Source organism: Sesamum indicum, linkage group LG11 (genome assembly GCF_026168435.1).
Source record: "Sesamum indicum cultivar Baizhima isolate 11 linkage group LG11, ASM2616843v1, whole genome shotgun sequence".
NCBI classification, from domain to species: Eukaryota; Viridiplantae; Streptophyta; class Magnoliopsida; order Lamiales; family Pedaliaceae; genus Sesamum; species Sesamum indicum.
Window position 1 is genome coordinate 13,478,694 of NC_142667.1, and position 21,795 is coordinate 13,500,488.

A 21,795-nucleotide genomic window follows, 5' to 3' on the forward strand; every position below is an offset into this window, starting at 1 on the left:
TTTGCGCTCAACACATCCAAAGTATGATCGTTTGAGATATTACAAAGTCAGAATTTTTAATAATCAGCGAAATACCCAATTGAACGAAAATGTGACGAAATCAAATTGTGGACGTTTCTCTAACTACGTATTCTCCAAAGTCGGAACAAAAAGAGGGAAATAATGAAATAATAAAGAAACGAAATTAAAAGACAATCAGACTTCTCTCCCTGTAAAACTGTCGCGACACATCTACACCCAATACTGCAAACCGCTAAACAGAAAACGAAACACATCCTGCCCCCCTTCTTTCTCAGATCTCTCTCGCAGCAATGGACGCTGTAGACGCGCCGCCGCATTCCAAAGTCCGTCCTCTTCTACGACGTTGGAAGTCCATCTCAACTTCTGTCGTGGCGCTCCCCACCAATCTCTCCGCCTACTCCTCTTCCACCTCCGACGATCTCCAGTTACTATCCATCAAACCCGTCCCCCACAGCTATAGTTCGTTGAAGGACATCTTGCCATCATCTGTCGCAGTCAACTCCCCGCAGCCCAAAGCTGCCCAGCCAGGGCCCGACATCTGCATCCGTAACCGCCTCGTCAAGCAGGCCGCCTGGGCCTACCTCCAGCCCATGTCCACCTCTCTCGGTTCCACCGGCGACAACTTCTTCCACCATCTCTGGACTCGCGTCGCCTCGGCCATTGACTTCGTGGTCAGGAACGTTGTTCGGGCCCTCGATGGGACGCTCCGTGTTATCCGGATCCGGAGCTCCACCTCGCAACGGTCTAACATGTGTTTTCTGTGACTAATTGAGATTCCTATACAATTTTCCTTTTTTTTTTTGTCGTAATATATTCAAATTGCCAATATTGGAATATTTGCAAATTCAAAGACTGAAATAACTAAAAAATGAATAAATTTTGAAATTTGAGTACATGTCATATATATATTTTACAACAGATTTTCATCCCCATTTCTCTTCACACCTAGTTTCCATCTATGAAGCGTCGAAGTCTGAGCCTAGCAGCATGCAACTCGCGGTCAGCTCCTGATTTTTCTTCTGATCCACCGCAGATATCCGAACCAGGAACAAGGATATCCTCAGGGCGGATAAATTGCGTTTTGCTGTCGAGCTCAACTTTAATGGCCTCCGACTTTGCTGTTTGGCTCCGATGCGACGTGGAAGGCCCCGATCGCGGAGAAGCCGGCCGCCGCTTGTCGTTGTTCCTCTTGAATATTCCAAAAGATGAGCTAGACGGCACAGACGGAGGTGCTCCACTGTCCGCCCCATTCTGCAGCCAGATCATTAATTAGTATGATCAGTTAAGGTTTCTTTCCTATTCAAGAATTTAGGAACTAAGAATTTCTAACACGATAATCAATTTATTGAGTTAGTTCCGATGCATCAACACTTAACAAATTCGCCAAACTTAGTTTGAATTTGCAAGTAAGGCCAACCCTCAATCAATTATCAGCCAATTCGGGTTTTCTTGGTCAGGTTTGAGATTAGGCATTCTGATGGGGACAGAGTTGAGTATAAACCCCAACTACTTGCAAGTATGAAAAAGCGTAAGAGAAAAATTCACGCAAGATCATGTTAATTTGGCAGAGTAGGATGAAATTGGTATACCTGGGAGGAGGTAGATTCCAGACCCCTTGCAGATTGAGAAGTCACAAACTGAAGAAACTGGAGGATTTTGGTGGAACCAAGCTCAGTGCAGTTATGCCAATAATAAACCGCCAAGTTCCACGCTCTTTCTCTAAATTCTATCAAACTCTGATCAATGTCCGTCTCGTGTTTTGATACGTAAGGCCGCAACAGGGTTTCATACACGTACCCTGTTCCCTGTACATATTTTTAAGATAATCAATTTTACCAAAATTTCATTTTTCTTGTTATAAAATTGAGCATAACACCAAGAAATAAATGTAAATATTTACCTTAGTTTTTGGGTACCATAAGTAGATAAAGAGGGCCAACTTCATCTCGCCATACATTGGCAACCTATGAAATAATTTAAATTCAAATTTTGATTATACAGAACACAACATAACAATATATTTGAACTTTATTTAAAAAAAGAAAATAGTTTTCTTGGGTTGGAAACATGTCGTACCATGAAATAAATACATCACCAATTTTCTCAAGAATTGTTATTACCGCAACAATTATCCTGCAAGAACCACAGAATTATTGGACCAGTAATACAATTGAATTTCTTGCATTCAAAGAAATTACACATAAAATAAAACAAGTCATTTTCAATTAAAGGCATCAATTATTAATCATGATTTAATAATAATCCCTGGTTGACCCACCTACTAATTACCCAAAGAAACATTCTTAATTTCATCCACTTTTGATTGGCTCAAAGGTTCCTAACATCATTAGTTGCCTTGCCAGAAAGTCAATTCATTGCACATCGACCCCTAAAATATTAAAAAATTAAAATGCTTACCAGTATTGACACCAAAAACGGAGTTCTGAAATTTCAACTCTGTTCTTCTCCACAGTTTTGAAACACTGAAAGGCCGGATACGCATATCCAAGAACCAATCTGCTCAATCCAAAAACTTATTAATATTTACCAAAAATAAATAAAAAAATAAACTGCAAAGGAGATGTTTAAAGAAAGTAAAAGGAGAAAGACAGAAATAAAGAAAAGCATAAACAAAGAGAATCTAACTTAAAAAAAGAACTTACGATAAACTCCCGGTGACTAGTTCCCCTATCATCTTTTTTAATTAATTTCCCGCCGTTGGATATTTCTGAAATGATCAAAGAATAAGAACATCGTCATAAATCAATCATTTCTGTCTATTTAATTATTTACTTCATTGAAAAAAAAGAGGGGGGGCAACTCTTGAAGGAGAGAAGAAGTGAGGAGTGATGATATGATGTTGGGAGAAGAATAGAGAGAGTTTATGTTACCTTTGAGGAAACTAAGCAGGAGGAATGATGTGTGGGCTTGATCGATCTGCTGGAAATGAATTAAAGTCGCTGAAACTAGAGAGACGATTATAATGGAAGTTGGTTGTATGCAGGATGTTTATGAAACGTGCGTGAAGTGTGTGTGTGTATTTATAGGGGGTGGGGTGGAGAGAAGGTTGAAGCTTGGAAGAGAGAGGAAATGAGTATGAGGGGATTTCTTGGCATGGACGCCTCCTCATTGTTTTACACTGTTTTATCTCTTGGGATTCTTCCATTTCAGCCTTTGGCAGTTAATTTTTCAACTGCTGCTGCACAGGGGCATTCTTGTCATATTACGCCTCAAACTGTAATAAACTTCTAGCAGTAAGGAATCCATCCGAGAATGGGTCAAAACTAGAAGCATCAAAACGTTCCAGAACCCACATCGCACAATTGACTTAGAATTGGTATTCGCTATATTCTTGCTTATGTTTTGCTAATACAAAATCCAATTCGCAGTACATCCCAATGGAATTTCTATTGCAATTCCTATCGCATGTCTTATTTATGTTATTATCCAAAAATTAAGCCATCATATTTATATTATTACAAAAGAAAATTCTTTGACTGTATCAACTTTAGATTAAATAGAACAGAAGATGCCACACAAATTATAATAAAATATTTAATCCAATATTATACTATTGTGGAATTTAAGAATGTCTACATTAATTTTGGATATGAAAAAGTGCGTGATAAGAGGTATTGTGCCTTCATATAATCAAATTCATGCTATGCTCGTCAAGTCTTTGGATAATTATCACATACTTCTTACTTTTTAAAAATGAAATATATGTTGACAGTCAAATTAAAATCACACACATTAAATACAGGAAAAATGCAATTTACACCCCTATAATACGAGAAATTAGTAAAAAAAAATATGAAAAATAAAATAACAAATTACTCCATGTATTTTGAAATTAAATCATTGATAGGGGTAGTTTGCTTTATTTTTTAAAACATATGAGGATAATTTGTAAATTTTTTTCCAGATAAATATTTGCTCATTTTACATATCATAGTTTCTATTAAATACTAGGGTTGGATTGGGATAATTAAATTATGTGTAGTTAATGAAGTTGATGGAAATTAAAGACACGAATGGAACAATTTCTCACGGTGACTATAGTTAATTAACATGACAATATTTAATAATAATAGTAATAATAATGATCATGGGAGTTAGTGTATTGCATGTTACGTAGTATCTGCCTTGTGATCTTTTCCACATTATTTATTTGGGTCGTTGCATATAACTTAATTAATTATGGTCTTTCCACTTTACTCAATCAATTGGATCAACTTCATTTATTTATTTATTTTGTAGAGAAAACCATATTATCCACTCATTATGTCACATTTAATTTGTCACTATGATCCATCTCTAGAAATAACTTCTAAGCCCGGATTCATTACCACAATGTTTCTTTCTTCTTTTCAATGAATAATATATTATATTAGAATATGATAGAACCAAGTTCCCACATTGTCTGCAGATGAAAAACTTGGACAATTTTTAAATTCCAAAATTTTTTTTTCCTAATGAGGTGCGTTTTCAAAATAAATTTATAAAGTTTATATAAAATCAAAACTAACAATACTCGTACAGAATGGGATGCCGATTAAGTCTCGCAAGCCACTTCAAATCATATACACCATTTAGTTTGTAAAATCTATATATAATGTGCAGTACAAACAATTTTTTTTTTTTATAATTAATCCCTTTATAAATTTTAATTTACCCTTCTTAGCAGTAAAATCAACTATTTAATTCCACATTGGTGCATCGGCAATATGCTTAACATAAAATTAGTTAATTTTATTTAAATGATCATATTATACAAGTGATAAAGAGGATTCCACTTTTACAGATCGCCATAATAACTCAATAAAGTACGATCATTTAGTTTCATATATTAATGGTTGTGTTTGAATAGACGAAATTGAATTTAATGAAAGAATTTGAAAAAAATTATCGTGAAAAAATTTAAATTTTGATGTAATATATAGTTATCCAAACAATTTCTAAAAATTTATCAATCCAAATATAGATAAATTGTTTTCAATTTCTAACAAAACTTGGGGGTGTGTGGATCCATGGAGAATGCTACAAATGAGTGGTTAAGTTAGGCCAACCTTCAACCAAATTATGGCACCAACTGTTGGTAATATACATGGACTGCATCACTGCACTTATATGCTTCACTTAATTACGTCAATACCAATGTCCTACGTACAAAATATAGCATTATATTATCATAATATACTACGTATTTTCGAGCTATTTTTTTTTTTTTTTTTTTGTTCTTTCACATCTACATCGACTTTAAATTTTAAAATATGTCCATATTTAAATTTTTAAAAATTATAAACAAAACAGTGAAAAATTTATTGTTTTCTTAAAAGTTGTTATACAAAATTTGGTGCTAAATTTAGGAGTTGTATTTTGAAAATCGAATTATTGGCAACAGTATGAGATGAGTTACAATTTTAGTTAAACAAAAAGAGGGTATGAAATTTATAAAATAGTGATTGCGTGGGAAGTGCAACATGAGAATATATTGAAATATGTGAGACGTGAGATTAAGGCGTCATTAGTGGCATCATGCTTAATTAAGATAATTGACATTAAAATTAAATTACACACAATCAACAATGAATGTTGACTGCGGGATAATTAACACACAATACAAATTTTTCCGTCTCTATATACACACAAAAAAAAAAAAAAAAAAGATAACGTTAGATGTAGTAGTTGAATCGTAGTCAATACTTCGACTTGGAGACGGTCATCTACTTAATCTTGTCCGTATATTGCTAGTCACATGATTATAGATATATTTTTTGTCGTTTAAAAAATTATTAATACTTGATAATTTTAACGGCCGTCTGACAATTAATTCAATTTGTTAGTCTTCGTTCGATTTCATTTATTTTTTATGGTTACTGACGAAACTGCCATTATGGGCTATTAAATTATGATTTTTTTTTATTTTTTATGGACTAATTAAATGGATTTTTTTATAATTTTTCAAAAATGTTCATATGCTTCATCCGATTTTTTTTATAATTTTTTATTTTTAAGTAAAGCAATAGTAAAATCAACAATTCCAAAATCTTCATTCAAAAATTACATAATTTCATTACACACCAAAAAAGTATTTATAATTTTTTATATAATAAAATAGTGTTAGAATTGAAATCTGGTTGTAATTTTTAAACAAAACCAACCTTCAATTTCTGACTTGGATCAACAAAATTGGAAAGGAAAGAATTGTTTGATTACGCAACACGAATTGGGCTTTGTTGATAGCCCAGTCCAGCCCACTTATAAATAATAAAAAAATTAGATTATTGTTGAGAACGAAAGGTTTGATAAATATATGTTATGCCCCTAACTTATTTTCCTAAAGCCCGAGGAAAGAAGATGGGCCCTCATTCAGTCCACCCAACGGCCACACATCCTATTGACCCAGCAACGGAAGGTATCAAATATAAAAATTCTAATTATTAAAAAAAAAAAAAAGGTGTTATTACATTTCTGTATTCTCCATGACTTAAAATCAGGGTGTGGGGCATGAGATGAGAATATTGAATATTCATTCATTCTTGCTCTTACCTTCTCACCAATTCTTAATTAGTTTATTAATTATGTGAAAGGTTATTCAATGTGGGTTTGCAGCTTCCGTCACCAAATCAACTAATTATATTTCCTTTCCAATTCAAGTGGGTTTTACCCTCAGCATCTCGTTTTTAAAGACATTCATGTTTTATTACTCAAATTTAGATACAGTCGAGTTCGAGTCTCATCAATGTTAATAAATAAACGCTCGTCATTATGTTCATAAATATGTTCATTTGTATAGCAATTTATTGTGTCTTTGTGTTTTTTTGAATAATTTGGAATTATTGATATATTTGATTGGTTTTTTAATTTGAATATATTGAATAATGTAGTGATTCGTATTCAATAAAAAATAAAATTATAAAAGATGATTGAGTGGACCGAGTTACCACTATTTAACCCACTTTTAAATGTAAATGGAAATTTGTAACCTTTTGTAGTGAAATTTGTAGGTAAATGATAAAAGACATTCAAATCTTCCGCCATCGTATTCTGGTATGTTTTTGCGATGGTCAAAAGAGATCAACGAAAAAATGTGCTATCCATTGGTAAATCAGTAATATTATAAAATTTACAAGGGCACTATTATAAAAGAAAACTCATTCATCGTACCAATTTTTTATTAAAGAGTAAAACTTTAATAATAAACTTTTTTTAATTAGGTCTACTTTGTTGCACTCTAGAGCAATAAGTCCACGATTACATCTCTAAACTTCACAGGTACAACAACTATTGCAGGGGGTACAAAGGATAAAACAGCAAAATTAGAAAGAGGACAAAGCTTGTAAACTAATAGTTTGATATTAGCTGACATTGACAAAGAGAAGCTTCGTAATCTCGCACGTATTAGATCTGAAACGTTGATGTTCATGAATCAAGTGGCTCATATTTTTTTTTCTCAATTAATTGATCCCCAGATCATCATACCTACTGTCATGTCAGCTTCTTCCTTTTTTTTATACTATTTCTCCTTTATACCTTATTCTTTCTTTATTTATTTTTTTAAGCTAATTCAATTCATTATTAAATACTCCCAATTCTTTAATTTATACCTCTATCTTCACTACTGTCCTTTCTTAATATCAATATGCAGAGGAATTGAAATGACTTTCATCGCTTATACTCACAGCCTTCTCACCCCCACCCATCACAAACCAATCAAAATCCAGTTTGAGGAAGAAATATAAAATCCTATCAACTCCCACAAAATTTTTATCAAATTAAGTTCGATCAAATAAATTAATTATAAAATAAGTATTATACTTGTAATTTAATTTATTTTTCTATATATTAATCACATAATAAATACATTACTTTTATTTTATAATTGATTTAAATTAGTCCAAATTAATTATGTAAATGTGGGATGGAACTTGAGCTGTGAGATTAGCAGAAAGGGTCCCTCAAAGTCTCTCACTGCAGAATTTATATAAGACAGTATCATACTCCCCCAGGCCAATGCATCGCGCTTCCTTAACCAGAAACCGAGCAGCCCCCTCCCCCCAGCTCACCCCACCCCACCTCAGTTACACAGAAAGCGCAAACTCAAAACGACACAGAGAAAAGAGAAGAGGTGATTCAGAGCTCATTTCCCATTCTACAATGTCTAGCAGCAAGAAAAAGTACATTCTGAACACACTGACTGTGAGCTTAGGATGCAGCAGCGGTTGCAGACGGCCGAAACTCTCCGCCGTGTTCAACCCAAGGCCAAGGCACAGGCCACACTCCGCCCACCGCAAGCCCCGCCACCACTCCTCCTCCAGCTCTTGGGACACCAACACCACCACCTTCTCCTCCGCCGTCGACACCCCACCGGTGTGCTACTCCTCCGACACGGACTCTGACATCAAGAGCCTGAGGGCGGTGCAGGGGTTCGGCAGAATCGGCGGCGCCAGCGTGGCGGTGGAGAAAGATTCGGACGACCCGTATTTGGATTTCCGGCAGTCCATGCTGCAGATGATTCTGGAGAAGGAGATTTACTCAAAAGATGATCTGAAAGAGCTGCTCAACTGTTTCCTGCAGCTGAATTCGCCGTACTATCACGGGATTATCGTTAGAGCCTTCACGGAGATCTGGAATGGGGTGTACTCGGGCAGGTCCGGCTCCGGCGCCTCCCCCAACTTGCATGGAAATGGAATGTGGATGTCACGTGACTTCTAGGTGCTGCACGTGCGGTGGCGTTTGAGTTTCACTCTGACTGTTTTTATGTAATAAAAATGTGAATTAGGAGAGTGGTAGTATTTGGGTATGGATAGTAGAGACCCGAATAGTAACTGGGTTCTAATGTTGTAAGGTTAGTTGTTTAGTAGCATGTTAGGAAGAAGAGATTCGATTTTCACAGCGTTTTTGACAGCCTTAAAACAACTATATATGTAAAATGTTGTTGGAGTTGTCAAAAATTCTGTGAAAATTGTAATCTTGTACTAATTAATTCAGTATTAGTTGGATTTCGCAATGTTTTTAGTTCACACATGGAATTCTATTTTTATGCAGTATGCCCCTTTCTTTCTTTCTTTCTTTCTTTCTCCTCTTGCCCACTTTCTCTCCATACATAACAAACACACTAGAAGAAATATAATTTTTTAATTATATATTAATTAATTAGTATAATTAAAAATACAAAATTATAGTTAATACTAATTAACTTCATAGGCAAGGTCAAATTAAATCTTAATCATAGCTAAAATTATGATAAATGTTAATGAATTATTATCAAAATTTAAGTTTGCATTGGTCTTGTTTGACCAAGTAGAAAATATAAATTTATCATAGGGAATAATTATTCTTTTTGACACTTGTATGTAGTAATATTTCATCAAGCTATCAACTTTAATGTTATGAAAAATCAAAAAACTTGGCACTGTCATCTTGATTACGATGATGGTTGAGTGCCCCTTTCTTGTTTTCTGCTCATGAAGATATATACAATTGGATTATTATTAATATTTTTATTTCTGATTTCTTCTACCGTTTATATATTGGTATATTTAATTTTTCTTGGAATGGTGATTTCATATATTAAAATAGGAAATGAAGACAAATAATTCTCGGTCAAAATGCTCAAAACGAGCCTGCAGCTGCAGCTGCAGTTTGCTCTTAGTCTTGGGTGGGAAAAGATAGGCGTCGTCGGGATTTGAAAATATAATTTAAAACAAAATAAATAAAAAAAAATAAAAGTGCAGAAGCAGCAGTAGCAGCTGTTTTAATGCAATTGAATGAGGGGCAATTAATAATGGTGTGAGAGAGAGAGAGAGAGAGTACACCACTTCACTTCCAACACTACTGTAATTCACGTTATAATTTTGGCTTTCTTTCATCCTCCATCCACACTTGTCCAAATCTCATTGGCTATTCTAACTTATCATTAATTTCATTGCAACTTGGGACTACTTAACTATTTCCTCTTTATCTTTTTGCAATATCATATCATCTACATTTCCTTTTCTTCTCTTCTTCTTTTTCCTTTTTTTGAATTTTTGATATTTTGGTGGTTGTGCGATAGCTTAAGAATATTTTGGTATTGATTTTTTGTTGGGCGAGAGGGGGATCTAAGATTATTTAAGTTAGGAATTCTTAGAAGAAAATTTACTGTTATCTATTATTTTAATGGTTATGGATTAAAATTATGGTATATAATTATTATTAATCATGAATAAATAAAAGTCGATGCAAATATTTTAACTTATTTACTATGAAAATTAGTTTTGCCATGGTTATGAGTCGTGACAAATATTTTTCCCCTGACTCTTGGCCATAACCAATATCTTAACTATACTCGCAAAAATCATACCTAACAACAGTTGCGTGGGCGTTGTCATTAGCAATTTACTACGTACGACTAGTTATTTTTAATTATATCAATTAGCTTTGAACAACATATTATATTTTTCCGGTGTATAACTTATGTGATGAAATTATACTTTATGATTTATTTATTTTTCTTGATAAAATGCAACGGTTAAAGGAGTGGAGGAATTTGAATTTGAACGTGATTAAGTCTTACTTAAAATAGGGAGAGGCCACTGATTTCCGACTACAAAAGCAAATGCCTACATACATACTGTTATTATTATCTTATCTTGCATTAAATAAGAACTTAAACATAAGTGCATATATATATATTTAAAGATGAAAAATATATTTCAATTTTGATTTAAAAGTTGCAAATTATTAGGAAAGTTGGGAGTGTATATAAAAGAGTTTATTTAATCAAAATGATCTAATAATGGATTTCTTGGCAAGACTCAATTGTTCAAATATGGAGGTTTTTATTAGTGCTCTTCAATTTAATCAGTTTGATATATTCAATTTTTTTGTGTTAATATCTATAAATTTAATAAATTTTAACTAATAAAAATACACATTTATTAAATAAAAATAAACTTGAAAACACTAAATATAAAGTTTTAAATAATATAAAACTTATATACATGTACACGGAATCTTACTAAGGTGAAGTGTAATTATTCCAAGAATTTGAGCATCAAACATTTGCATGCTTGATGGAGTTGAATGCTCTTTATAACTATTATGAGAGAGGTGATGTGATGTGATGTGCAGCTACTCGCAGTGTATGTAATAAAAGCTTCATGTAATATTTGGGTGCACATTTAGTAATTTTTGGGGGTCCAAAGTCAAATTTTGGCTGGGAAAATGGATTGCACTCCTGCTCCACTACTCTTTGCAGGGACAATAACTCCGCCACTCCACGTCCTATGTATCCCTTATCTTTCAAACAGCAGTCTTGATTTTGATCGACGGACTTAATTATTTCAAATGTTAGACAAATTATCATATAATATTCTAACTACTTCTGCACAATTCTTTTTACACCAAAAATTAAATTAAAATGTTTTATACCTTATTTTTCCTCGTAACACATACAGAAAAGTATTATTGTAAGTAAATATTTTAATTTGCGTTATTCCAAACTCTTTTGGTCAAAAGCAGCAGAGGGGAATCTCACCGTCAAAAGCTTCATTAAAATCAAGAAAAGGTAAATGCAATCAATCTTGAAATGGGGTCAAGTAAACAAAACCCTGGCCACCTCCAATTCATACTCATTCATCTTTATTACAGTGTCATATTAATTCAAGTATTGGATATTGTCTATGTCCGAAAGAGATATAGATTGTGAGGAATTCAGACAGAAAAAGAAAGTGCACGTGAACTACTTCTGTTTAGAACTGTGTTAGAGGGAGACATATATCATATATGATCCTCCTTGTTGCCACAGGGCAGAGACAACATTTCACTTGTTCCTTAACTAACAGCAATTCACCTTTATGTATATATGATAGGAAGATAGAGAGGAATACAGTGGAGATTTGAGTGTAAGAAAGAAAAGAGTGCATAAGAAACAATTGGGGTCCAATTTTGCTGGAAAAAGGAAATAGGGTTTCAATCTTTTGTGCCCTAATTTTATGAACAAGTGTGGCAAACGAGGTGGTATAATATCCTTTTTAGTTATATATATATATATATATGTATATATAATAACATCCTTTTTAATTGAAAAGGAATATTGTATAATGTAACTGATTATATATATTAAAATTTTTGAATTGTAGGTATTCTTTTAATCATATAAATTTTTATACACGTTTCATGAGCTACCTATAAATTTTTGAGCAATTTATTGGACTCTAACTGATTTAAGCTCGAAGCCGATACCCTACTTGAGCTTGTAGGATCGATATCAACTCCAATCTATTATATCACAATGCGCTCACAAATCACAACCGGGGGACGTTGATTGAATCTCAGTTATAATCTTTAAATATTGCAGTATCAATTATTTTTTAACAATATGTAATTGAACCAATCACATTAATACAACATAAATATAAGTTGAATGTTCTAAATTTAGATAAATCTCACTGTCCAAATTAATCATTGAGAGTCAAACTCGAATTGACCTGACATGAATTGATGGAGTCATTCTAAACCACCCATTAATTGATTTAACTTCAAACCTTGTTTCACAAAACATCACAACCAACCCCATCTACAAACACCACATAATCAAGGTTAGGTATCTATCTCATTTAGACTCCGAACCACCAAAGTACAACCCTCAGCCTGTCCTACCGTATATGTATATATATACATGTGTTAAGGTTCTATATATATATATATATTAATCCGACCGCAGGTACACAAACACTATGTATAGAAAGTGCAACAGCCACCTTTTCACTGACCTGTCACTCTAACCCAATCAAAGAGACCCCAGTTACACACTCGTGCCCCCTACATTTTGCCTCCAAAACCCACATACTTAACTCATTACCGCCCAATCAGTGTCAATAAAAAGAAAAAGCAAAAGTTGACTAACACCACTACTTTATGCCAATTCAGATATATAGATAGTTGAGACCTCATCTTCTTGTTGCCTAAATATTGGACATGATCATAGATTCTTGATCATCAAAGGAGGAACACCATAACACAAGAATTTGGGCCATGCAATTTTGTTCTACCCCTTGAAATGGTTGAAATTTCTTAAAATTAATTGAAAATGAGTAGGTGTGACATGCGTTCACAACTTAATTAGGTGTATTTTTTCGATAATTTTAACAAATTTCAATCATTTTTATTATTGATAAATAAAATTTTTAAAATTATAGAACAAATTTGTCAACATAGATCCCTGTATGACTAAAGTCGTAATTTTATTGAAATTGGGACGGGCAATTTTGTTCGACCCTTTGAAATGAAGGGTTCTGATTTAGAGTATAAAGATGTGAGGCTTCTAATGAATTTGTGTACCTTTTGTTATGTCAATTCTTGTCAAATTGCAAATCATCCAGTGTATAGTATTCCATCACCCGACAGGTGAATCCAATTGCTTCAACTTGTTTATCAACATAGCATCTTGAAGGTGTGGGGTTTTCTTTTTTTTTTCTTTTTAAGCAATAAATAATTATATTATTACTCAAGATATAGATTAATATTTGTGTACAAGTATTATTACTTATTATTAGAAATGACAATGACATTGAAAAAAAAATACGCGACGCAAATTTATGTAAAATAAAACAAATAGTTACACATTAGATAAGTTTTAAGTTTATGATATCATATTTGTAACATCAAGAAATTTCAGAAGAGATTGATGTTAAAATATTTTTCTCATACATAGGGTGATATATATTTTGGACACGAAACAATTAAATAAATTGAAATCGCATTATAGTTCCTTCATATGCGGAATGAAGCGTATATTCCTTAACTTTCTCAAGCACCAGCGATGTCGGAACAAACAAGCAAATTTGTGACTTTTATGTTGAAACTCTGCCCTTTGGCTACCCAACCAAAAGCTACGGACAGTAACCCAAAGTACATCTGATGCCCACAAAATATGTGCATCATATCACACGTTTGGGCGAAAACACCAAAAGAAAACCCTTAAAACATTTAAAAAAAATAAAAGATTAGAAAAAATGTTCGTAGTAGTGCATAAATAGCAAATGACCAAAATGCCCTGCGTCAATGAATGGACATTTCACAAAGTAAATAATTGGTGCATGGAAATATGGGCATGGTTGGGTCATTTTCCCCACCAATCCCCAGAAAACAAGATTGATCCCAGATCAAAATTTTCACTGCCTGATGAATTATTAAGATATGGTGTGAAAATCGAGTTACTTAAATCCCTGCTCCTCAACATTTACAGTTTCCATTAATATTTTACACTCAATTTTCTGAATTAAATTCTACAGTCGTTTGCTTGACTTTGATACCTGCGAGATGCCGACAAAATACTCTTTCAATCACTGTAATATATATATATATATACACACACACACACACCAGGTATACCTCTAATTTACCCTTCAATTTTCTGGGGGGAAATAAAATGAAATATATTACCCTTATTTTTATTTTTATTTTATCAAGAAACACTTTTATTTTATTTAGGTTTTGAGTGAAGATGGCATTCAAATTGGATGATAAAATAGATCTTGATTTGAAAGTAGGAGTTCTTGAGAAAACTCCGCCCTAAAAATGATGTTTAAATCAGTTTGAATAATCGGGATTCGATTTAAAGAGCTCAAACAAAATAAATACATTGAATGGCGTACCATTTTCACAATGACAATTGCGGGTATTTGTACAGGGGTCTATATGCCAGCAATTGTACAAATTCAAACCCGTAAAGGATGCCATGATCAACGGTTAGGAAATCAGGTTATCCAACCAAATAGGGTGTGATCCGACTTGAAGTAAAAATATGCAGCTTCTTACGCTATTACATCGTTTTTCTTGATTTGCATGGGTATATTTACTATCTCATTCCCATCAGATTTAAAATTATTTATGTGATTTATTTTTCCAAAAAAAAGTACTAGAAATATGCACCAGCAAGCCCATAAACAATGAGTTGAACGACCATAACTTTGAATATTGAAAGATTAAATAATAAATAAATATAGAAAAGGCTATGAAGGCAAAGGACGACCAGTGATTCCTTACTTAAGTATTGAGGTTGATATCTTACAATTAAGAAATTGTAAGTTCGAGTCTATAACATAGATATGTAGACTATTTTTAATAATAGTATTTCTTTGTTTTGAAGTTATTAATTAATTTAAAAATATTAATGTATTAAATAATTAATATTGTAATTGTACGTGGGAAGGACGAGTCCTTGATGCCTTAAGGCTTCAGAATGTATTCATCAAAGAATCGTGAGGCAATAAAAGAAAGGGTCTGACTTCTGGGTACAACTTTCTTTAATATATTGTCCCTGCTGTCCATAATTAATTGCAATACTAGTCCTTATATCTTAGAACACCAATCCCCCCCCCCCTCCCAAATTAATTATCAAATTGGATTTTTTATTCACAATTCAAAACTATTTTAAATTTTATTTGACATATACACAACACGTGATAAATATTATACTATTTATTTTATTTAGAAAAAAAATTATACGCGCGACGTATGTATATTAAATAGAAAAAAATATTGCTTTGTGGGTTTAATAACTGCAAGAGATATTTGTGCCTAGCGCATTCTTTTACTGTATAGTGTTTATTTTTCATCGACTGAGACCAATCCCTTGTTTATCCCTCACTTGGAACTGTTGGGTATCTAGTTGAGATTAAGCTAAGGTGCCATGTTGGTATTATTATGAATTTATTTATTCTGTGTGTCGATTGGCTCTTGTTGTACTGTTTTGGTTTTTCTTTCTTTAGTCGTGCTGCAAATGGATGTCACGAGCTATTAATATGGTGCTATCTTTTTCTATGTTCCATTGGTGCACATGATATATACTGGTTATTTTTTTGGTCATTTTCAATGAAAAATGTTTGGGCTGTTGCTGACTGTGTAAAGTGTTGTTTATTAGCTACTCCTAACTCTTGTGATTTGAGTTCTTTGTGGGATGTCATTTGTAACTGTGGCCAACTTTGTCCTTGAAATTTCTCTTTTGTTTTCTTGCTCTCCTAACTGTGGGAAATGCTGGCAATTTTGCACTTTCTAATTCATATATGTACAAGTCTCTTTTTGTGTTGCAGGTACTATCCGAGCGAATGGCAATGATGAGTGTTAAATCCGGTATTGGACTAGGTTCCCTTTTTTTTTTGAGTTCTGAAAAGCGAAAAATATTGAAAAAATGTAGCCCATGATTCATTTGGAAAGGCTCAACCCACACCACCAAAAGCCCACACACCTGGATGGCTGCCCAATTTTTTGATGCCTTAGTGCATTCTTTTGGCTCAGCCCAATTCCTCCTACCCGGCCCATTACCCTACTCGACTCTTTTTGGATTTATTTTCTCTCCTTCTTCTGCAGATGAAACTTTAACCCTATTTCTCATCTGTCTCCTCGTCTCTTTCCCACATCTCTCTCTCCTCTCGATTTCTTCCTCTGCTGTTCTTTTTTCTTTCTGTCATCAATGGGTTCCTCTATAAATCCCCCGGCAGCTCCTGATAAATATAAAACTCACGAATAGAACAGTACTGAACAAGAAAAGACTCTCTCCGATCGTTTTCCTTAGTGAAAATCTGATGGGTTTGTGTGACTGAGCCTTGGTGGTTTATCTAGGTGTTGTTTTGTGTTTTTTTCTGGTCCTTTGTGGGCTGGCCTTGGTGGTGTGTTTTGAATTTTAGTAATCGGTGTGTGGTTGACGACCTTAGTGACTGTGGGTTTCTTTATCTGGATCTGGCTTTCTGAGCCAAATCCCCTTTATGTTCTTGTTTTATATATTACTATTATTTGTAGATTTGTATATTTTCTGATGTGTATATTTTGTTTGATTTATGTACTTGGGTTGTGGTATAAGGGTTATTTTCACAACCCATAGATTCTCTGTAATAGTTTGATTAAGGACTTTATTTTTTGGACTCATCACTGATGGTTTTCACCCAACAAATTTTATACGTTTGGTTGCTTTTAAATTAAAAGTTTTTTAATTATAAATTTTAAATTCTTAATAAAAAATATCATAAGATTTTGTTTGGACAATTATAAGTCTTTAAAATTTCAAAATTTTTAATTTTAATTTTGAACTATATTTTATTAAAATATTACTAAATTTTAAATTATTTTGAAATTAAATTATATAAAATTCTTTCTCTAAATTATTCTCTCAACTTCAAATTCATTCATCCAATGGCAGCCTTATAGTTCTTGGTTCGGGCGGAATCTTAGCGTAAGTAATCAGGAGATGCCCCATTTGCTCTCAAGTCGCTTTCGTTTATTTCCAAATAAATGTCTAAGATGTTGTGCAATAAAATAGCACTTACAAGTCTAGTATGCTTTATTATTATTATTATTATTAAAAAATAAAATAAAATTTAAAAAAAAACACACTAGGAGAGAGAATATTCAATAGTGTGTGATCAATGTAAAAAATGAAGTATTGTAGGGGAAATCCATTGAATTTTAATTTTAATGTGGCATAACATAAATTAGGGTAGTGGGCCTGGGCTCGGCCCATTTTAGAGCTAGGGACATTAATTGCTGGTAGTGGAAGCAGAGCAGACATTGATTGATTTACATAAACAAGGATAGGACAGTGTTTGATGTCATCATCATTTTCTGGAATTTAATGAGAATTAAGTTTCTTGGAAATGAAAATTTCATCAATTACTAGTTACTGAAAATGACCCAACCAAAGGTTAATTACAGGAGGGAGAAACTGTTTTCATTTCCTCTCAAGTTAAGGGCTGCACATTGAACGCCCATAGGGATTGATTGCTTGCCTTCTTACTCCTCTCCTCTCCTATCCATTTCAATGCACTTTACTCCCTCCAAGTTTGATGTACTCATATGTATCTATTTGTTATATAGAAATAAACACGATTAAAAGATATAATTTTTCAATACAAAGTATTGTTCATTTTGATTTCATATAAATCTCATAATTTTTGTCTTGAAATTACGAATCGTTAAGAAGAGAAGTCTCAGGGTATATGTTGCTCAATCTCCTCTTCTGCAACCAATGTGGGAGATAAAGGGCTTGTGACAGGTATACGGCCTCGTTCCTATAGAATGCACTAAATGATGCAGCTTCAACTTGATTTGTGCCTCAGTGAGTGAAGTATTGTCCGCTCTAACTTCGTATAAACCTCACTTTTTGTTCTAGAAGGGGGTCCTGCTAGAAAAATGAGGTCTTGAGACTTATACTGCTCAAATTTAAACTATTGATTTAAAATAGATAAAATTAACACGTTGATTTATTAATTAAATATCCAATAGTTATTAATAAGAACATAAATATTATTTTAAATTTTAAATTAAAAAATCAAAAAATATATAAAAAAAACTTTGCTCATTTGCCTCACACGTGGGCTAAATTGCATTTAACCCTGTAAAGATAGTTCAAACATTAATCATAAATAGTATTATGGGATTCATAAATAGTTGCTAGAAATAAATAAATGCAATCCAACTAATCTTAATTTAATTAATGAGAGTTTCAAGGTTTGCAGCATATATAGCTAAATTTTATCAAAATAAAGAAATAAATAAAATAGCAGGAGCACAAGGATTAGAAGGTTCGGCGCTCATCAGACAAGAATCTTAAAGCTCGGAGATTGATGCCCATCGCGCCCGCCTTACTTCCTTAATGTAAAGCCAAAAGTTTTGAACGTTGAAGATTGAGAATTTGTTTCTTTCACAATAAAATAAGTTTTCATTACATTTGTTTTAATTGTTTACATGCTCGATTGTTGGGAGGAACAGCACAAAAAGTGGAGCGTCTTGTGCTACCATGTCTCCATGAAATTGCCGCTTTCTTTTTTCGATTACTCTCGCCAAATTGATGAACTCAACACTCAATCATTCACCTAATATATATATATATACTTTTTAATTTTTCGTCTTTCAAAATTATATATCTCGGGAAAATCTTAATTCAGAGAGTGTTCGGTTAAATTTATTTTAAAACATCTTATGAATTTTTTTTTAGATTTTATAAGACGTCAGGTCCTATTCTGAAAAATAACATAAATGCAGCTTACAAAGCATTAATAGTGAGAAATTTTGTAATTAATTTTGCAGAGTTCTTAAAAATTAAGTTAGGTTAATTTTTTTCAAAAAAAATTACCAAGCGCTTTGCAACACCTTATACTAGTGACATGAGTCATTTTCAAAAATAAAATTTATTGATGTCCATGATTAACACTTGTCGTTCGTCGTATACTTCAATTCCATAAATTCTCATAAAATCCTCTAAATTTAAACCCCTATCCATATCTATCTATCTATCCATTTTAATGGTTTCAAAGTATTTCACATTCAAATTTAAAGAAAAAAACGAAATTCCAAGTGCATGCAGTAGAAGGACCACCCCAGCATTCATGCAAATCCAGCAACATTCCCATCCTCCCCCCAACCCCACCCCATGAGAATATTTTACATTTTTTGTTTTTTTCTCCAACTCTTAGCTGCAGAATAATAAAGGATTTTAACCAATTAATGAGGCTGTAAAAAAAGACAAAGATGCCCTACCAAAAATAACACTACAGAACTATTTTTCTGTTAAAAAAAAAAAAAGACAGAGAAAAAAGGAACTTTTTGAAGGAGATCAGAAAAAGTGATTGATACCACATATATATATACAGCTGTTGTCTTTTCTTTTTTTTTAAATATATATTAATGTTTCAATTTATGGCATAGTTAGTTTGTGTGCCCAAAGAGCAGCAGCTCTGTCTTGGTGTTCCAGTTAACATATAGAGACATATGCATATGAATGTATGGATTTTTATTTTTAATTTTTGGTTGCCTCTCAATTTCTGGTTCATGATGTTGGTGCAGCACTGCACTGCAGAGATCATAGAAACCCCAATTTTTCAGACAGGACCACTCCAATTTCACTAGAATTGTTGCTGTCAACTCATTGTTACTCTCCTACCTATCAATTCCATGCTAATACTCATCATCACTGTTTGTTTGGAATTTACACCAAAATGTCCCATGCCTAACTATGCTTACAATTGCATGTATTTGGTTCATCCCATTACACAAAGTATTGTTGACTTTCAACCGAAAACTACTAAAAACGTATGTATAGAAGATAGGATTTTGAATTCTTGTGTGAGTTTAAAAGCAACTTAAACAGAAGATTAAGACAGTGTAAAATATTGGGAGTGATACTAAATAAAAGCAACAGGACCACATGGGATTCAGCGAGGTATTAATAGCAGATTGTGCCGTTGAAGCAAGCTTTTCAGAAACCCTTTTACTCAAACTATATTTTTAATAATTTCAATCATTATTTTATTTTCCATGTATAAAATTGAAATATCAAGAAACATAAATATGGAATTTTAATTTTTGAAAAAAAATTAAATTAAAAAACTTTGTATGTTCAACCATGGCCAAATTGCATTGATTCATTCGTGTACACGTGTTAACACCTACAGAGGAAGAAAAGGCAAATCAAACTGATCTAATCTACTACTACTGCTATGTATACAGATTTCTTGCATTTTTTTTTCTCTGGGGACTCCATCAAACACCTGAAGACGAACTGTCTACATGATTTTTCTCGACGGCGATTTCATCTTCGTTTTCGAGTAAAGAGAAACAAGGGCTGGTGGATGAGTAAGTCGACGAAGAGAACGAGAGGGGGGAAGTGAAGGAGTATTGAGTGGTTGTGGAGGAAGAAGAGCAGTATTGCTCATCAATGGCGGAAGTAGATGAAGTATCGTTCGAAGAACCTATAGCAAGACGAAGCAGTAAATCCACAAAGGCTCCGACGATGTACCCGTGATTGCTTTTCCCATTGACTCTGAGGTAACACGATAAGAGCTCCTCCAAACATTCCCACTCCTTCAACCCATGGGCCTCCACCATTTCCTCCATCGAAACCCTGAAATCGGTGAACGGATCCCTCGAGTCCATCGCCATGATTGCCGCGCTTCCTTTGTACGGGAAGTCGTCGTCTGATTTCACTTCTTCCAGGATGGAGCTCGTCTCCCCAGGCTCGAAGAACAGCCTATCGGACCTCAGCCCTCTAATCACCGCCGTCTCGCTACAGGTTTCCGATGCGCAGGAGAAGCTTTCTTCATGGCGATGTGAGAAGGAGTCGCAGATGCTGAAAAATGAATCCGGAGTCTCCGCGAATTCAGCGGTGCTCTTGTCGTGGAGATAAGCTGAGTTCATGGTCTTGTAGATGTTGTTGGCATTGGTGGTGGCGGCGGGGCCGGCCCGGAAAGAGAGGGTTTTGGGATTGTTAACGCAGGCGGGCCACGGCCAGGCTGGGGCGGCGAAGGTGGTGGTTTCAGTGGGTTTGAACAGAAAAGGAAACTTCATTTTCTTGCCCATCAGGTAGGTGGTATTGAATGAGAAGAAAGGAAATGTGGTTTGCGTAATATTTTAGTGTGTGATTTTGTGGGAATGGAGCATTAAAGGCTAGGGAGAGAGGGTTGGTTCTCAGGCTGATTTTAAAGGAGTGGTGACTGCCCTCACTGGTGGGGTCTCTACTATTCAAATCAGCCCTCCCAACAGCGCAACGTTATTTTCGCGCGTGTATAATAAATAATTTTTTATATTTAAATAAATAAAAATAAATATATTAATTATAAATTGATATAAAATTTAAAAAATTTAATAAAGTGGTTATTTTATTAATTTGAGAAAATTTTTGAAATCACATAAACTTATACAATAATGTCAAAATCATCCCTTTATATTATTATCTTTTTTCTCTGTGATAATATAAATATTACAAGGTCTGGTTTGCCTTGAAGATTATATAAT

General features: G+C 33.6%; 4 protein-coding genes and 1 long non-coding RNA gene across 5 annotated transcripts; 3 read left to right on the top strand and 2 right to left on the bottom strand.

Moving 5' to 3' along the window:
* The first annotated feature begins 311 nt into the window (after positions 1 to 311).
* On the top strand, positions 312 to 785 carry LOC105174003 (uncharacterized). Its single transcript, XM_011095949.2, has one exon. It carries the CDS (start codon positions 312 to 314, stop codon positions 783 to 785), a length of 474 nt encoding a protein of 157 aa, XP_011094251.1.
* Positions 786 to 874: 89 nt separating this feature from the next.
* Positions 875 to 3,143, bottom strand: LOC105174004 (putative HVA22-like protein g). Its single transcript, XM_011095951.3, has 7 exons — positions 2,913 to 3,143; positions 2,685 to 2,749; positions 2,440 to 2,538; positions 2,098 to 2,154; positions 1,922 to 1,985; positions 1,611 to 1,826; positions 875 to 1,272 (listed from the first exon to the last, which is right to left on the bottom strand). The coding sequence occupies exons 2-7, from the start codon at positions 2,714 to 2,716 to the stop codon at positions 967 to 969; spliced, it is 774 nt and encodes a 257-aa protein (XP_011094253.1). The 5' UTR covers positions 2,717 to 2,749; positions 2,913 to 3,143; the 3' UTR covers positions 875 to 966.
* On the top strand, positions 1,162 to 1,867 carry LOC148785113 (uncharacterized). The gene is made up of 2 exons (XR_016062740.1): positions 1,162 to 1,302; positions 1,590 to 1,867. It is a non-coding gene; the product is annotated as an uncharacterized LOC148785113 (long non-coding RNA).
* Positions 3,144 to 8,040: 4,897 nt separating the features above from the next.
* Positions 8,041 to 9,074, top strand: LOC105174005 (transcription repressor OFP6-like). The gene has a single exon (XM_011095952.3). It carries the CDS (start codon positions 8,182 to 8,184, stop codon positions 8,737 to 8,739), a length of 558 nt encoding a protein of 185 aa, XP_011094254.1. The 5' UTR covers positions 8,041 to 8,181; the 3' UTR covers positions 8,740 to 9,074.
* An 11,318-nt stretch (positions 9,075 to 20,392) lies between these two features.
* LOC105174006 (transcription repressor OFP13-like) lies at positions 20,393 to 21,544 on the bottom strand. The gene has a single exon (XM_011095953.3). The coding sequence runs from the start codon at positions 21,358 to 21,360 to the stop codon at positions 20,545 to 20,547; it is 816 nt and encodes a 271-aa protein (XP_011094255.1). The 5' UTR covers positions 21,361 to 21,544; the 3' UTR covers positions 20,393 to 20,544.
* Between the last annotated feature and the right edge of the window lie 251 nt (positions 21,545 to 21,795).

What these genes read in the sequence shown, in the direction of transcription:
- LOC105174005 (XM_011095952.3), top strand. Translation starts at nt 8,182, where the DNA reads ATGTCTAGCAGCAAGAAAAAGTACATTCTGAACACACTGACTGTGAGC.
- LOC105174003 (XM_011095949.2), top strand. Translation starts at nt 312, where the DNA reads ATGGACGCTGTAGACGCGCCGCCGCATTCCAAAGTCCGTCCTCTTCTA.
- LOC105174006 (XM_011095953.3), bottom strand. Translation starts at nt 21,360, where the DNA reads ATGGGCAAGAAAATGAAGTTTCCTTTTCTGTTCAAACCCACTGAAACC.
- LOC105174004 (XM_011095951.3), bottom strand. Translation starts at nt 2,716, where the DNA reads ATGATAGGGGAACTAGTCACCGGGAGTTTATC. An exon ending in GGTGATGTATTTATTTCATG is followed by an intron (nt 1,986 to 2,097) that starts GTACGACATGTT and finishes ATTATTTCATAG; the next exon opens with GTTGCCAATGTATGGCGAGA. An exon ending in TATGGTACCCAAAAACTAAG is followed by an intron (nt 1,827 to 1,921) that starts GTAAATATTTAC and finishes AAATATGTACAG; the next exon opens with GGAACAGGGTACGTGTATGA.